We start from the raw sequence: 15,981 nt of genomic DNA on the forward strand, positions 1-15,981 counted from the left end.
GCCAAAGAACAAAGTGTGACAAGAATTGTAGTACCAACATTGGAGAGTGCGTGAGAAGATGCAAGACATGATATCCTGGGCTGTTGAGCGGTTTTGCAAATACCCCCGTCAAAACCTCTTTGTTCTTTGTCCAGTTTTGACTTGCTGGGATTGTTTTCAATTTTGTAGAATCCTAAATTTTGTTCAGTGTGCACATTCTGAAATCCTCTAAACTTCTGGTGGAATGTGGTTAGAAGGTAGTGGTTATTTGAATCATTTGGGACGGACTTGGCTCAACCTTTATTTCTAAGTCATACATTCTGTCCTTCATATTTTCATTAAAAATATGGATTTAAGCATTTGCTGTTGAAAAACTTGCACTAGATGTGACAAGTTAACATTGGCAGTTTTGAATAAACTAGTGCATGTAGTCTATAATAGGAAAAGCTGAAAACGTTTGCTGATGTATATAATATATATCTATTATCCTGCTTGAATATTGCATATTGATAAACATTTTTGGTTGACAAATTCCAATGAAATACTGAGGAAGCACTGCATTGAAATACTGCATCATTTGAAGTGCTGTTCTTCACCTATAATGAAGAGTCCTGGTTCCAGTTCATGTAGCAGTACTCAGAAGACAATTAGGAGTTTCTGGTGCTTTAGCCAAAATTCCTTTCTGAAAGCATACTATGTAAATAAATAAATTGACCATTTATCTTTAAGTTTGCAGAATGTTGCTATTACAGAATGTCTGCTGTGCTTATGTCCCAATACTAGAAGCATTACATGTGAATTAATTAAGGTGGTTTTAACAACTGTACAAGTGGATGTTTTTAAGGCCTCTAGGGTAGCAGATTGATCACTTGTATTCTATTTAGTGGAGCATGTTAAATATTTGGGGATTATTCTAAAACCCTTCACGCAGTCGGTAAAATTGGTGCAATTTATAAATGAGCAATTTAACCTGTTTCTATTCAGACTGGTCTTACACCCTTAATGGAAGCTGCCTCTGGAGGATATGCTGAGGTGGGGAGGGTTCTACTTGACAAAGGTGCTGATGTCAATGCACCACCAGTGCCTTCATCACGTGATACAGCTTTAACTATTGCAGCAGATAAAGGTCACTATAAATTTTGCGAACTGCTGATAAACAGGTATTTAATAATATAATATATATTATACACATTAATTCCTGTAATATGATTTTAAGGACCTGTAAAAGTAGAGTAAAAATCATTGATTTTTAAAAAAATTCTGCAGAGGGGCTCATATTGACGTTCGCAACAAGAAAGGTAACACACCTCTATGGCTAGCAGCAAATGGTGGACATTTTGATGTCGTCCAGTTATTAGTGCAGGCTGGTGCTGATGTGGATGCGGCAGACAACAGGAAAATCACACCTCTTATGGCAGCCTTCCGCAAGGTAGGTTCTCAGCCTGTCGTTCCCCCGCCGTCCCTCAATAATTTGATTGTTTGGTAAAATTTTAAAAATCACACATTAAGACCAGTGTGGCACTTTAAAATGCTCCCCTGATGTCTCTGTACAAATATATCTATTTAAGCTATTTGTACAGTTGTGGGAGGGGGATTGAGAGGGTTTATTTCTTCAGCAGAGTGCAAAGATGTGCAGGTTAGGTAGATTGACCATGATCAATGCACAGGGTTGCAGGGATAAGGAAGGGGATTTGGCCTACGGAGAGTGCTTTTTAGGAGGGATGGGGTAAACACAATCGGCCAAATGGTCTCCTGCACTGTAGGGATTCTATGGAGTACATCATGATTCCCATAGTTACCTAATTATGGTGAAAGCTAGGAACTCTGATGAGCCTAGAAACAGATCACCTACCTGGCAAAAACACCCAAGTGTAGATTTACTGTATGTGGAACAAGGTTCTTATGACTCTGTTGCTATGAACGAACAAGGAGCTTTCTAATGAAAATACTCATTTGTGTGGTTGGTAGAATATCTTTTTGGCTTGACAACAGCATCCTGTTGATGGAGAAAATCACTTTGTGGTGTAGTGACTCCATTGTAGTAGTGTGAAATGGCTAGTTTCATCTTTTGCTCAAATATTTGAGTCACCTTACTCTTTGAGGATAACCTCAGGTAGACTATGCACTTTTCAGGACCGCAAATGATTGCCGTAGGCCCATTCATGATTTTTCTGTGATATAGAAATTGTATAACATATATAAGAATGAGCCTAAGGCCACCACTTTCAGTCCTAAAAAGTACTCTGATTATCCTGGAAGGGTAAGGGGCGCAATTCTCCCAAAGGGAGACAAAGTACCGACGCCAGAGTGAAAACCGGAGTGTTTCACTGGCGTCAGAGGCCGCTCCTCGCCCCCTATTCTTCCCCCCCCTATTCTCCCACCCCCAGGGGGCTAGGAGCGGCGGCGCGTCAATTTCGCGCGCCGGGCCTTGGCGCCCGCGTCAAAGCGCCGCCGCCTGAATGACGCGGCTGGCGGCGCCTAAATGATGTCATGTGCGCATGCGCAGGTTGGCCGGCGCCAACCCGCGCATGCGCGGTTGCCGTCCTCCCCGCGGGTGCCCTGCAAGAATGGAGCATTGAACTTACGGGGCGGCGGAGGGAAAAGAGTGCGTCTTTTAGAGACGCCGGCCCGACGATGGGTGGGCACCGATCGCGGGCCAGACCCCTCCTGAGCAGCCCCCTGGTGCTCGATCCCCTCACCCCCAAAACAGGCCCCACACAGTGGTCGCGCGCTGTTCACGCCGGCAGCGACCAGGTGTGGCTGGCGTGAACCGGTCGGATTAGGCAGGCCGCTCGTCCCATCCGGGCCGGAGAATCGCCGCTCGACCGTTAGAAACGCGAGTGGTGATTCTCCAAGTGGCCTGCCGTAAAACGCGACACGCCGTTGGGGGGGGAGAGAATTGGGTGCCAGGGTGACGTGGTGTGAATCGCCCAGCAATCCCGCAATTCTCCCACCCGGCGTGGGGGTCGGAGAATCGCGTCCAAGATGTCTCAAACATTTGAGCAGAAGGTGAAGCTAGTGGTTTCAAACTGCTACTATAGAGTTCACTGCTAACAGTATGTTGCCAATAAGATGCCCTGCCTACCACACAAATGGGTATTGTGGTATCTGAATTTTAGTGCCAATGTTGTCAGGTATGTAGGTCCTATGTTCCAACAACTGGGGAATCATATTAAAAAACATGCCCCGTTTGGCTGTTCGCAAGCTAGCTGTTTAACACTGCTACTATGCAGGATCAGTGTGAGTGGTATTCCCCACTAATAGGATGATGGCCATGAAGCCAAAAAGACCTTCTGCCTACCACACAAAAGAGTAATGTGGAATATGAGTTTTACTGCCGGTGACAGACCAGGCACGTGTAGGTCATATGTCCCAGTGACAGAGGGATCATAAAAGAAGCAGTATGTCCCAAGGCTGTTCGCAACAGGCAAGGTACTGACCAACCTATCCTTGCAAAACTGAACACCATGCCTGACATCGGATGTGATTCATCGATTGGACAAAAGTTACTAAACAATCCTGATTTTGTTAAGAATTGCACCAACAACCAATTTAAAATTCAGTTGGACTCTGTGTGGCTCACAAAAATGCGCTAGAAGATAAATATCTTGTACAGGGCCCTGCCCATTGCAAATAAAAGGAACATGCCCAAGCAGTGCATCTTTTTCTACTTAAAAAGCTTGGAGGACACCTATTTCTTAGTTCATTCTCCATGGCAATGTCTTGACCAGAGTCGATTTGCCTCATTTACATTTAAACAAGATTGGCAGTTTAATTGTTTTCTCCATGGCAATTGCTTTCTCCATGGCAATGAATCTATCAATAAAAGTCCACTTGCCAACTAATCGCAAGCTCTTCCAATGCAGTGTATATTGTTGTCTCCTTTGAGATTTAGCATGGGCCTGTCCTGATGAGTCCAACATGAGACAGCATGCCTACTTTTTTTTCAGCAGTATTTTTGCTGTGTGGTGATAGTTTACACTGCAGATTACCTAACAAAAAAATCACCAGTGTAATATGGATTTTATGCCATACAAACAAGAATGCAGGGAAATCACTTGGGACTTGAGGTGAAATTAAATAAATGCTCTGATGGGTAACGTTTTCAAGATTTCTGGTTCTTTTGACTTGCTTTTTTCTTTTCTTCCCCATCTCATCCTTGAAATACTCAAATCTAACCTTAAAGTATGTGTAGAGTAAATAACATCCGAGAAGGTGATTAAGGTAATTTAACTTTGTAAATATGGAAATGATACTTAATAAGATGGGAGGTAAAAATGACTTGATGAACCAGTTCATAACATTAGGAAGTTTAAAGACTGAGCTTACCCTAAATTTTTAAAAAGCATTCAGTTAAGCTTGCATTTTAAAGTCTGAATCGTACTTTTTTCAGGGTCATGTGAAAGTTGTGCAGTACTTGGTGAAGGAGGTGAATCAATTTCCATCCGATATTGAATGTATGAGATACATAGCGACCATTACGGACAAAGTGAGTGTATTCTTACATTGTGTAGGTTTCACTTGTTCTCCATTACAATATTTTTAACCTCTTGGGTTTATCTTCAGTGTGCACACTTGGGTTTACTTCTACCCTAACACCTGTTTTGAACTGGAATTTTCAATAATGGGATCTGTGGTGACCTACAGTCGAACCCATTCGAAGGTACAAAGGGGCTTAATCAACACCAGTGAGTTGCTGTAAGAATAATGGGCTTTTGGGTTGTGAAGACCGTTAGATTATTTTGAATTTCTGTAAGCAAAGTCTCCGTAAGAGCATTCAAAGGATCCCTCTTAGCCAGGATGAACTACACTGTTTTCAATCTCACTGTGCTATTTGACCTCCAACTGAGGTTCTGAATTCATGTCTTCACAAAAAAAAAGGCCTATCTCCCTCTCGGTAACAAAGCTTAACTTTGCTTCCTACCTCAGTCCATCTGCTGTTGAAGTCCTCAGAGTGGGTATATATGATTTGAATTCCATTTATGTGGACGTTGAACATGATGGTCTGATTTGACCAAGTGAAGCTTTGCTAAATATTGTGCTGTTCATATAAAGAATAATACTTTTACATCAGAGCATTTGTTTTTCCTAATATAAAACATAAATAATTTATATAGCATCTTCTGAAGTAGTGAATGGAGTTATTTCTCCACAATTACTCTCTTCACTTGCAACCCGTGTATTTTTCTACATTCCAATGTCAGAAACAAAATGTTTTTAAAGCTGATTACTATTTGTTCTCCTAGGAACTGCTTAAGAAATGTCACCAGTGCATGGAAACAATTGTTAAAGCAAAGGACCAGCAAGCTGCTGAAGCAAACAAAAATGCAAGCATTCTTCTCAAAGAGCTGGACTTGGAGAAGGTGGGAGTTTGTTCTGAATATCTGAAAATTACCACCATGTACTATTTGAAGCCCATCTTTGGGTTGGTCTTTGTTATTTCAATATAGCTTCATCTTCCACATAAGAATGGATCTGCTTGCATCATTACTTTTTCACGTAATTAAGAAAAAGGTGAATGTTAGTTTTCTAATTGTAACTTGAATGCTTGGTTTTAATATGGCTATCCCAAAATATTGTAACTCTGTTTTTGTTGCACTTATGTTTACATAAATTGTTTCTATCTTGTTAAAGTCGAGGGAAGAAAGCCGAAAACTCGCTCTTGCAGCAAAAAGAGAGAAAAGAAAGGAAAAAAGAAAGAAGAAGAAGGAAGAACAGAAACGGAAACAGGAGGAGGAGGAAGCCAGAGTTAAAGAGAATTCGGAAAAGCAGCAAACTCCAGAAAAGGATCGGTTTGAAGGTAAGTAATTTTATTGTCAAATGTAAATTAGATTATGGATTGATTTTAAAAAAAAACAATCAGGCTAACCATTTCTATTCTCCACAGATGAAGAGGTTGTGCCAATAGAGCCTCCCAGTGCAACAACCACTACCACCATTGGGATTTCTGCAACTTCAGCCACCTTTACTAATGCTTATGGGAAAAAGAGAGCCAATGTTGTAACCACACCAAGTACTAACAGAAAAAACAAGAAAAACAAAACTAAAGATTCTTCTCAGAGTGTTCAAATAATTCTAGAAGATCAACATATGTCTATAGCGCAACAGAAGGCAGATAAAAATAAAATAAATGGGGAACCGAGAGGCGGTGGTGTAGGCGGGAACAGCGATTCTGATAATGTTGACAGTACAGACTGCAATAGCGAGTGCAGCAGTGGTGGTAAGAGCCAGGATCTCAATGTAATTGCTGACTTCCACAACTTCAGTGACCAGAAATTGTACCCGCCAAGAAACGAAAAATCTAATACTTCCATCTCAGAGACTCAGAATCACCCACGGTAAGAATAGTATTGTGTGCTACCACTGATTGATTATTCAGCACTAATTTTGTTTCTATTGGCATTCTCTGATTTGTGATACGTGCTTATCATATAGATTGCACGATGTCACTAATGAAACAAATTCCAACTCGCTGTCTACAACCCACAAGTCTACTTCACTGCCGTTGTCCTCCCCAAATGGAAAGATGAATCTCACAAGTCCTAAGCGTGGTCAAAAGAGGGAAGATGGTTGGAAAGAAGTTGTGCGAAGGTAACTAAAGACTTTTTGTGAATTAGTGCTATATATATCATTGTACTTTTTAATTGTTGGTAATGCAAGTTATGCTCCACACTCCTTTTTTAAAAACACACACACCGGAATCAAAATCTATTTAATTTTCCCTGTACGTTTTTGGTGGCAAGATTTGGGGAATATTTTAACCACAAAATATTATCAAATTTTTTCAATATTATGTGAAAGATGGGGCATATATCGCAGTGCTTTTCAAATATTTTGCTGTAAGATCTCTGACATAATTTCCAAAGGAAAACTATGATTGGCATGAACAGTTCCATAGATAACAACAAAGAATCTGCGAGGAAATCAACAAAGGTAAAAGAATTGAAATAGTCAAGCCACGGGGAGAAGGTTAATGTACAATCATTTGTTGGCCCTGTCCTACGGATACATGGATAGAAATCTGACCTCGTGGGCCACTTTTTTGCAAGCCTGTGACCTGCATTATTGATGTAGTTTTATTGCCAAATAACTTCCTGTCTTGTAACCTTTTTGTCATATATATTTTCACCTATAGAATTCTTTAGTCAAAATGTAAGTTTTAATAACTCAAGGGAAGGGATGAAACCTGTCCAGAATTTATTTCTTGCTCCATAATTTTCAGAAGCTAACAACCTCATTGCTTTCATTGGAGCAAGAAAGGTAATGATTCATGAGGCTTTGGGACATCATCCTCGCCTTCCTGCAATTTGGGAATGAGCAGAGGATGTCTCTGTTTGGGAGAGCAGCCATACATTAGGTCAACATTTCAACATGCAATGCTTCTTTAATTTTAGTACCAGTTAAGTGTCTACATAAGGTGATGTATTAAATGCTAAACAAGGAAGGATTTATTTTAAATTCTTCAGAAATATTTTCTTTTAATACACTATGGAGTGTCATGTTCTGAAGACTGGTCGAAGTTAATGATGAACGACAGAACATCTAATTTAAATTATTTATTATTTAACAACTGCATGATTAAGATAAGTAAAATAAATAAAATAATGAATTGCAAATACTAATTAACTATTGTTGAGCTCCTGCAAAATACGTCTGCCTCCTAGCACAACCTACTCCCAACTCCCAGAAGCAAAGTTACGTGGTGGGTTAACACTGCCACCTAGTGGTTGTAGGTTGTGAATAACATTATATACATAACTGCTTTATGCATATCATCTCATACTATTTTATAATTTTTTTAAAATTACATTTGCAAAGAATGCTATCGAGCTACCTGAAAAGTCAACAGTAGAATTTCTGTTACCCTTTAAGGTGTAAATTTTATGCAGATTGGCAAAGGTCAACCTGTAACATCTTTGGTGGTATGTGATGCAAAAATCCACCCCAGTGTTGGGTGCTGGGTTTTGGAAGGGTTCCAGTAAGTTGGAAAATAGCAAACTTAACACCTTAATTCATGAAAGGAGAGGGGCAGAAAGCTATAGGCCAGTTAGCTGAACATCTGCCACAGGGAAATTGCTAGAATCCATTATTTATTATTATTAATAATCCATTATAAATGTGATCAGGCAGAACCAACATGACTTTGTGATTTTTATTTTTTTAAAAGAGTTTCTTGAGAAAGTAACTGAAAAGGGGAACCTGTAGATGCTGTGCACTTGGATTTTCAAAAGGCATTGGATAAGGTGTCACATCAAAGGCTACAACACAAGATAAAGGTGCATGGCGTAGGGGCTAACATATTAACATGCATGAAAGATTAGTTAGCTAACAGAAAGTAGGGATAGATGGGTCTTTTTCAGGTTGGCAAGCTGTAACTAGTGGAGTGCATTGGGGATCAGTATTGGGGCTCAACTGTTCACAATCTATATCAAAGCCTTGGATGAAGAGACCATATGTATGGTAGCTAAATTTGTTGATGACACCAAGATAAATATAGATAGAAAGTAAACTGTCAAAGGAGGTAGAGATCTTGTAAAGGGATATAGATGGTGGCCAAAAATTTGATAGATTGAATATAATATGAGAAAATGTGAACATATCCACTTTGGCAGGAAGAACCACATCTGGAATGATGTGAACAGTTTTAGTCTCCTTATTTGAAAAAAAGATAGAATTGAGTTAGAAGCAGTTCCTATAAGATTCAGGTGACTCATTCCTGGGATAAGGGGTTGCCTTATGAAGAAAACTTGAACGGGTTGGGCCGATACCATTGGAGTTTAGAAGAATAAATGGTGATCTTAATTAAACATGCAAGACCATGAGGGGAATTGACCAGTTTGATACTAGGGGGATGTTTACTTTTGTGGGAGAGACTAGAATGAGGGAACACAATTTAAAAATGTGATGTTTCACTTTTAAGACTGATCAAAATGTGTTTCTATCAGAGGGTTGTTAGTCTGTGGAGTTCTCTTTCACAGAAATAGTGGAGGCTGGGGTATTGAATTTGTTCATGGCTGAGTTAGATACATTTTGGTAGACAAGTGAGCCAAAGGTTATGTGGGACAGACGGGAAGGTGAAGCTGCGACCACAAAAGATCATGATCTTATTGAATGACAGAGCTGACACAAAGAGCCAAATGGCCAACTTCTCCCAAGTCCTATGGTTTTGTGTTCTTGCCTGTGTGGGGGCATTGCTGCTTTGAGGTGAGACTCTATCTGTTTAGCAAGAGATACTCGAGGACCTTGTTGAAGCAGAGCAATGGGGTGGTAATTGTGTGTGTCTTCAAGTGGTTTCCCTGGCTTGCCAATGGCAGCTATCTTATTGATGCCTGATGTTTGAAATTGTACCTGTGGTGTGGATGTTGGTAAACAACTTTGCTTGTCTCTTCTTTCCCGGTGATCTTCAGGAATTCTAGGTAAATTCCATTGGCTTCTGAAGCTTTGTCAGACTCAGTTGGCGTCACCTGCTGTCCACTTCCTTTTGCGTGTAAGGGCTTGAGAAGTCTGTTGCTCTGGGGCAGTCTTGAGAAATGGGGCTGTTTTTACCATCTGCTTATATTCCCCGCTATTTGTTAGGAGCTGTGAAGTGACGGCATTAGCATTGATTTTGGCCTGCCGTTTTGTGGTTCAGTTTCCAGATGGCATAGGGATTTCCATATCTTTTAGCTTAAGCGTGTGAAGTCAATCGTCTCCGCTGGTTCCCACCATCTTCATCAAGGAACTCTTTTTAAGAGTACAGTTAGCACATTGGGGGTCTTAATTTTCCCGGTATTCTTCCTTGGAGTTTCACTTTCCAGGGTCCAGCGGGGAATGGAAGTTTTTCTGAAGCCCTGGGTAGTGGGTGGGGATAGACACTAAGTTTATGATCATATGTCTCACTTGCCTTTTGCCAAAAAAGTTGTTGAAATTCTCAGATTCATGATACCAGGTAACATGCTGCTTCCTTGCAAGAAGCTTGTAATGGCATTCATTCAGTTAAAGTACAATTTTTAGAGGTACCTTCCCCAAATGTAAGATGGCTGAACCGTAAAATGCTGTAATAAGATTGTTCAGGCAAATCGAGAAAATCAGTTGTTGCTCAACCATTCTTGCAAATAAGTGGAGCTAAAATTTGCTGGTAACAAATATTTGACTTTGTTTCCACTTGGCTTTTCCTTTTGAAAATGCTACACAAATATGCAGTTAAACATTAAGCTTTGAACATATATTGGCTTGCCCACTAATTGGATAAATAGCTTTGTTCACAATATAATAGATCTGTACCATGATTTCATTTAAGATGGATTGAAAAATCAGGGGCTGCTTTCTTGAACTGAAATTGAAAAATTGGATAACTGGATGCCAATGTGCTGTGGATGTTTGTTTAACCTTCACATTAGCATCACCTACCAATGGCTTACCAAAGCTATTGGCTTGCCTTAAGCCACATATGCCAATTTGGTCCAGCTTTGCTCCTTAACCTTTTGAGTTTGCTGGTTTCAAACATGGCATCAATAAAGATGCCAGAAATTGGCTTCCACTTCCTTGATTTGGGATTAAAATTAGCCAGAATTTCCACTCCTGGCTTGCTAGTGGCCTAATTGAAAAAAAGTGTGGTCATTTGTAAGACATCTTATTATAATGTGTTCTATATTTGAATAATCTACTGGTGTTCATGATTCAGATTTACATGTGAAGAATATATTATAAATCATTGCAGGTGCCTTTTGCACCATATACCAGTAAATGTTGCTGTCTTTTAAAGGGGAGGGGATGGGATTTGTGTGTGGAAAATGCAAAATTGAAATAATATATATTGAGAATTTTATGATTTTTATATAGAGTTGCTTTAACCAGGTCAAAGAAATTGTCTGTACCAGCGTCGGTTGTATCAAGGATAATGGGCAGAGGGGGATGCAATATAACTGCTATCCAAGATGTTACTGGTGCACATATTGATGTTGACAAACAAAAGGACAAGAATGGAGAAAGAATGATCACAATAAGGTAACTAAACCTTCAAATAAAAGGTACAAAGTTAAAGGGGAAAATTCTTTGTGTTGTTCCAGCTGTTAAGTTGTCTCCTTGAGAAAAAAAACAAATGAAAAGAGACCAACCTGGTGCAACTGATCCATCCATGACCATTTTTATTACTTTTGAGTGGATTAGCCAGATTCCTTGTTCCAGTTCTTCATTCAAGCAATTCCAGCTGATTGTAAATTTGATAAAGATGAACAGGTCTTCTATAGCATGTTTTTGATTAGGTACTGAATTAACAACCCAAATGTGATTAGTTCAAATCCTACCATGGGAAGCTGTGAAAGTAAGGGGATGGAACCTGTGTCCCTAAATGCCCTCTCTGCAAATGACTGTAGTCTCCATGGTTGACTCAAAATTCTCTCAAGTGGCCAAGCAAGCCAGTTGTAAAAGCGGTCACTATCCTACTGCCACTGTCTCGTGGCAGCTAGCAGTTTGCAATAAATGCAGCCTTATTAGCGTTCTCTCACACGGAGAACAAATGGAAAAATCTTTGTGTAAAGTTACCGGAATGGACTTCAAAATAGACAGACTTAAATGTTTATTCACCCCAGAATTTGAGGACTTTTATTTGACCTTGAAAATCAGAAACATAGTTTTCAGATTGCTCCTGTTGAGACTTTAGAGTCAATTCTTTATTTTATCATTTTTTTCTGTTCTGAGCCCACTAACAGTTTGATCTCCAAATTGATAGTTTGTGTTCCTGCTACCAAGCCATTATTTACAATGGTTGCATTTTAAAAGATTTTTCGAGAGAATTAATATTTTCTTGTGTGATATCAGATCTGAACACTGTTACCTACCGAACCTAAACATTTCATCATCATCATAACGAAAGTAGAGGAAAGTGTTGCTGACAAAGCTTATAGTTTTGCATGCATAGCTTCAATTAACCAACCATAAATTGCCTAAATAAACACAATTGTTTTCATTCTGTTCCATACAATAAATAAATCGCTCAATGTTTCAGACTTGGCCATTCTAATTTGAATAACATTCTGAACCGTATCAAAGTATTTTATTGCCATTATCGTGTGCATTGTGATTATATGCAAGCACTGATTTGATTTACCTTCATCTCTCCCCGACTAGAAAAGTAATTGTCTGAATGCTAGTTGTGTCCATGGTAACTGTTCTTTCCAGTGCTCGTAGATTAAAACAAAAATTTGATGCAAAGCTATAATTAATCTTATGCATAAATGTATTGCCAGTGACACACATCTGATTAAATGCAAATTTTATGGTTATTTAATTGTTCTACATGCAGTTGAACTAACTATGAGATGCTCTATTTTATTTGTTAACCCCGCAAAAGCTTCATCTATATGTTTGACAAATATTCTTTGGGACTTATCAGTGGACCAAATTTTTTTTAAATTAACATTTTATTGAGGTACTTTTGGTATAGTAACAACAACCAAATAAACATATATGAAACCATATACATAGTGCAAAAGCCATTTACCTCTCGTACAGGTCCCACCCTTATTGACCCCCTACTCTAATCTAAACTATTTCTCTTCTCCCCCCCCCCCCCCCCCCCCCCCCACCATGTCTGCTGATAATTAATTTTCCGCAAAGAAGTCGATGATGGTTGCCACCTCCGGGTGAACCCAACAGTGACACACTCAAGGTGAACTTGATTTTCTCCAAACAGAGAAAGGTAGCCATGTCCGATAGCCAGGTCTCCGACTTCGGGGGCTTTGAGTCCCTCCATGCTAATAGTATCCGTCTCCGGGCTACCAGGGAAGCAAAGGCCAGAACGTCTGCCTCTTTCTCCTCCTGGATTCCTGGTTTTTCTGACACCCTGAAAATCGCCATCTCTGGACTCAGCGCCGCCCTTGTTTTAACACCATGGACATGATGTCTGCAAACCCCTGCCAAAATCCCTAAGCTTTGGTCATGTCCAAAAACATGTGGACATGGTTCGCCGGTCTTCTTGCACATTTTGCGCATTGTCCTCCAGCCCAAAGAATCTGCTCATCCAGGCCACTGTCATGTGAGCCCGGTGAACAACCTTAAATTGTATCAGGCTGAGCCTGGCACATGTTGCAGACGTGTTGACTCTACTCATCATGTCTGCCCATAGACCATCCTCTATCTCACCTCCCAGCTATTAGCTTTTCATTTTTCATTTTCAGCTCCTCCTCCCACTTGTGCTTAAGCTCCTCGGTCTGCATCTCCTCTGACCCCATAAGCTCCTTATAAATGTCTGAGATGCTCCCTTCTCCTACCCACCCTCTGGAAACTACCCTGTCCTGAATCTCCCTTAGCGGTAGGAGTGGGAAGGTTGACACCTGTTTACGAAGGTAGTCCCGCACCTGCAGATACCTGAATTTGTTTCCCCTCGCCAACCCAAACTTCTCCTCCAACGCCCTTATACTCGGAAAGCTCCCCTCTATGAACATATCCCCATCCTCTCAAACTCCGCTCTCTGCCATAACCGGAACCCCATGTCCATACTCCCTGGGGCAAACCGGTGATTATCACAGATTGGAGCCCAGACTAATGCTCCCATTGCTCCCATATGCCGCCTCCACTGGCCCCAAACTCCCAGGGCCGCCACCCCCATGGGGTGGTGGAGTACCGTGCCGACTGGAATGGCAGAGGCGCAATTACCAACCCCCCCAAACTGGTGCCCTTACATGAAGCAGCCTCCATACGCACCCATGCCGACCCCTCCACCACCCACCTCCTGATCATGGCTATATTAGCCACCCAGTAATAGTTGCTAAAATTTGACAGCGTCAGCCCGCCCTCTCCCCGACTTCGCTCAAGCATTACCTTCCTTACTCGCAGGGTCTTGTCCGCCCAGACGAAGCCCGTGATCACTCTGTTGACCCGCTTAAATATGGACCGCGGAATAAAGATGGGGAGACAAGGAAGTACAAATAGGAATCTCGGGAGGACCGTCATCTTTACTGTTTGCACCCTCCCAGCCAGAGACAACGGAAGCACATCCCATCTCCGAAAATTGTCCTTCATTTGGTCTGCCAGCCGGGCCAAATTCAATTTATGCAGCCGGTCCCATTCCCGTGCCACTTGGATGCCTAGGTACCTAAAGCTTCCCTTTACTAACCTAAACGGCAGCTCTTCCAGTCGCCTCTCCTGTCCTGTCCACTCACCTGGACCACAAACATCTCTCTCTTTCCCATATTAAGCTTATACCCTGAAAACCATCCAAATTCCCCATGAGTCCTCATGATTTCCTGCACCCCCTCTATTGGGTCCGAAACGTACAGAAGCCGGTCATACGCACAGAGCGAAACCCTGTGCTCTTACCCCCCCCCCACAACAACCCCCGGACCAATCCTCTCCAGCCCCCCGAGGCTCTCCGAGCAATTGCCAACGGCTCTACAGCCAGCGGAAACAACAGTGGGGAGAGGGGGCATCCCTGTCTCGTCCCCCAGTGCAGTCTAAAATAGTCCGATGTTGTCCTATTCGTCCGTACGCTTGCCACAGGAGCCTGATACAGTAACCTGACCCGCCTGAATCCGAACCGTCCCAGTATCTCCCACAGTCCCATTCTACCCAATCAAAAGCCTTTTCTGCATCCATTGCGATCACTACCTCCACCTCCCTACCTTCCGGGGGCATCATGATCACATTTAACAGCCTTCTTACATTGGCCACCAACTGCCTGCTCTTAACAACCCCCGTCTGGTCCTCCCCAATAACGTCTGGAACACAATCCTCGATCCTGGAGGACAGGATTTTGGCCAGCAACTTGGCATCTACATTCAACAGGGAGATCGGCCTGTAGGACCCACACGCCTCCGGGTTCTTGTCCCGCTTAAGAATCAGCAAAATCGTTGCCTGTGACATCGTCGGGGGCAGCACCCCTCTTTCCCTTGCCTCATTGAACATCTTCAACAACACCGGCCCCAATATCCCTGAGAACGTTTTATAAAACTCCACTGGGTACCCTTCCAGAACCAGGGCCGTACCCGCCTGCATGGCCTTCAAGCCCTCCACTATCTCCTTCAGCCCGATTGGGGTTCCCAGCCCTTCTACCCGCTCTCCATCCACCGTTGGAAAATTTAGCCCCTCCAAGAAGTGCCTCATCCCGTCTGGCACCGTAGGGGGTTCCGACCTGTACAGCCTGCTGTAGAAATCCCTAAACGCCTTATTCACCACTAATGAATCACCAACCAGGTTCCTATCTCAGTCCTTTACTTTCCCTATCTCCCTAGCTGCCTCCCTGTTCCTAAGCTGCTGTGCAAGAATTCTGGCCTTTTCTCCATGGTCATAGTTCGACTCCCTCGCCTTTCTCAGCTGCTCCACCGCCCTCCATGTGGTCAGCAAGCTAAACTCTGCCTGTAACCGCCGCAGTTCCCTTAAAAGTCCTGCCTCTGGGGTCTCTGCATACCTCCTATCAATCTGTAGTAATTCCTTTGCCAGTCGGTCCGTGTCTGCCCTGTCCACCTTTTCCCCATGGGCCCGGATCGAGATCAGCTCCCCTCTGACCACCACCTTCAGTGCTTCCTGCACCACCGCTGCTGAAATTTCCCGCTTGTCATTGACCTGCAGGTAGCTCTGAATACAATTCCTCAGCCGCTTGCACACCCCTTCATCCGCTAAAAGTCCCACATCCAACCTCCAGTGCGGGAACTGGTTACTGTCTTTACTAACCTGCAGGTCAACCCAGTGCAGTGCATGGTCTGAGATTGTAATCGGTGAGTACCCCATGGCTACCATCCCAGCCAGCAAGGTCCTGCTCAAAATAAAGATCTCAATCCGGGAGTACACTTTATGCACGTGTGAATAGAAGGAGAACTCCTTCACCCTCAGCTGCCCAAATCTCCATGGGACCCCCCCCCCCCCCCCCCCATATCAGCTCCATGAACCCTCTTAGTTCCTTTGCCATTGCTGGCACCGTGCCTGTTTTCGAGCTTGACCAGCCCAAACCAGGGTCCATAACTGTGTTGAGGTCCCCTCCCATGACCAACCTGTGTGAGTCCAGGTCCAGTATCTTCCCCAGCATCC

General features: G+C 42.4%; 1 protein-coding gene across 16 annotated transcripts in view; it reads left to right on the forward strand.

Annotated features, from left to right (window-relative positions):
• Window positions 1-15,981, forward strand: part of ankhd1 (ankyrin repeat and KH domain containing 1) — a 249,829-nt gene that overhangs the window by 168,772 nt on the left and 65,076 nt on the right. For 11 of the 16 annotated variants that reach the window (XM_038795714.1, XM_038795716.1, XM_038795715.1 and 8 more), the window contains 8 exons: window positions 964-1,139; window positions 1,246-1,408; window positions 4,373-4,468; window positions 5,226-5,342; window positions 5,614-5,779; window positions 5,867-6,317; window positions 6,415-6,570; window positions 10,801-10,965. In XM_038795714.1, the coding sequence (XP_038651642.1) occupies window positions 964-1,139; window positions 1,246-1,408; window positions 4,373-4,468; window positions 5,226-5,342; window positions 5,614-5,779; window positions 5,867-6,317; window positions 6,415-6,570; window positions 10,801-10,965 (1,490 nt within the window). The remainder of the gene's footprint in view (window positions 1-963; window positions 1,140-1,245; window positions 1,409-4,372; window positions 4,469-5,225; window positions 5,343-5,613; window positions 5,780-5,866; window positions 6,318-6,414; window positions 6,571-10,800; window positions 10,966-15,981) is intronic. The other 5 variants (XM_038795719.1, XM_038795720.1, XM_038795723.1 and 2 more) reach the window with 2 other exon arrangements.

The sequence above is a fragment of the Scyliorhinus canicula genome, chromosome 4 (genome assembly GCF_902713615.1).
Source record: "Scyliorhinus canicula chromosome 4, sScyCan1.1, whole genome shotgun sequence".
Taxonomy (NCBI): Eukaryota; Metazoa; Chordata; class Chondrichthyes; order Carcharhiniformes; family Scyliorhinidae; genus Scyliorhinus; species Scyliorhinus canicula.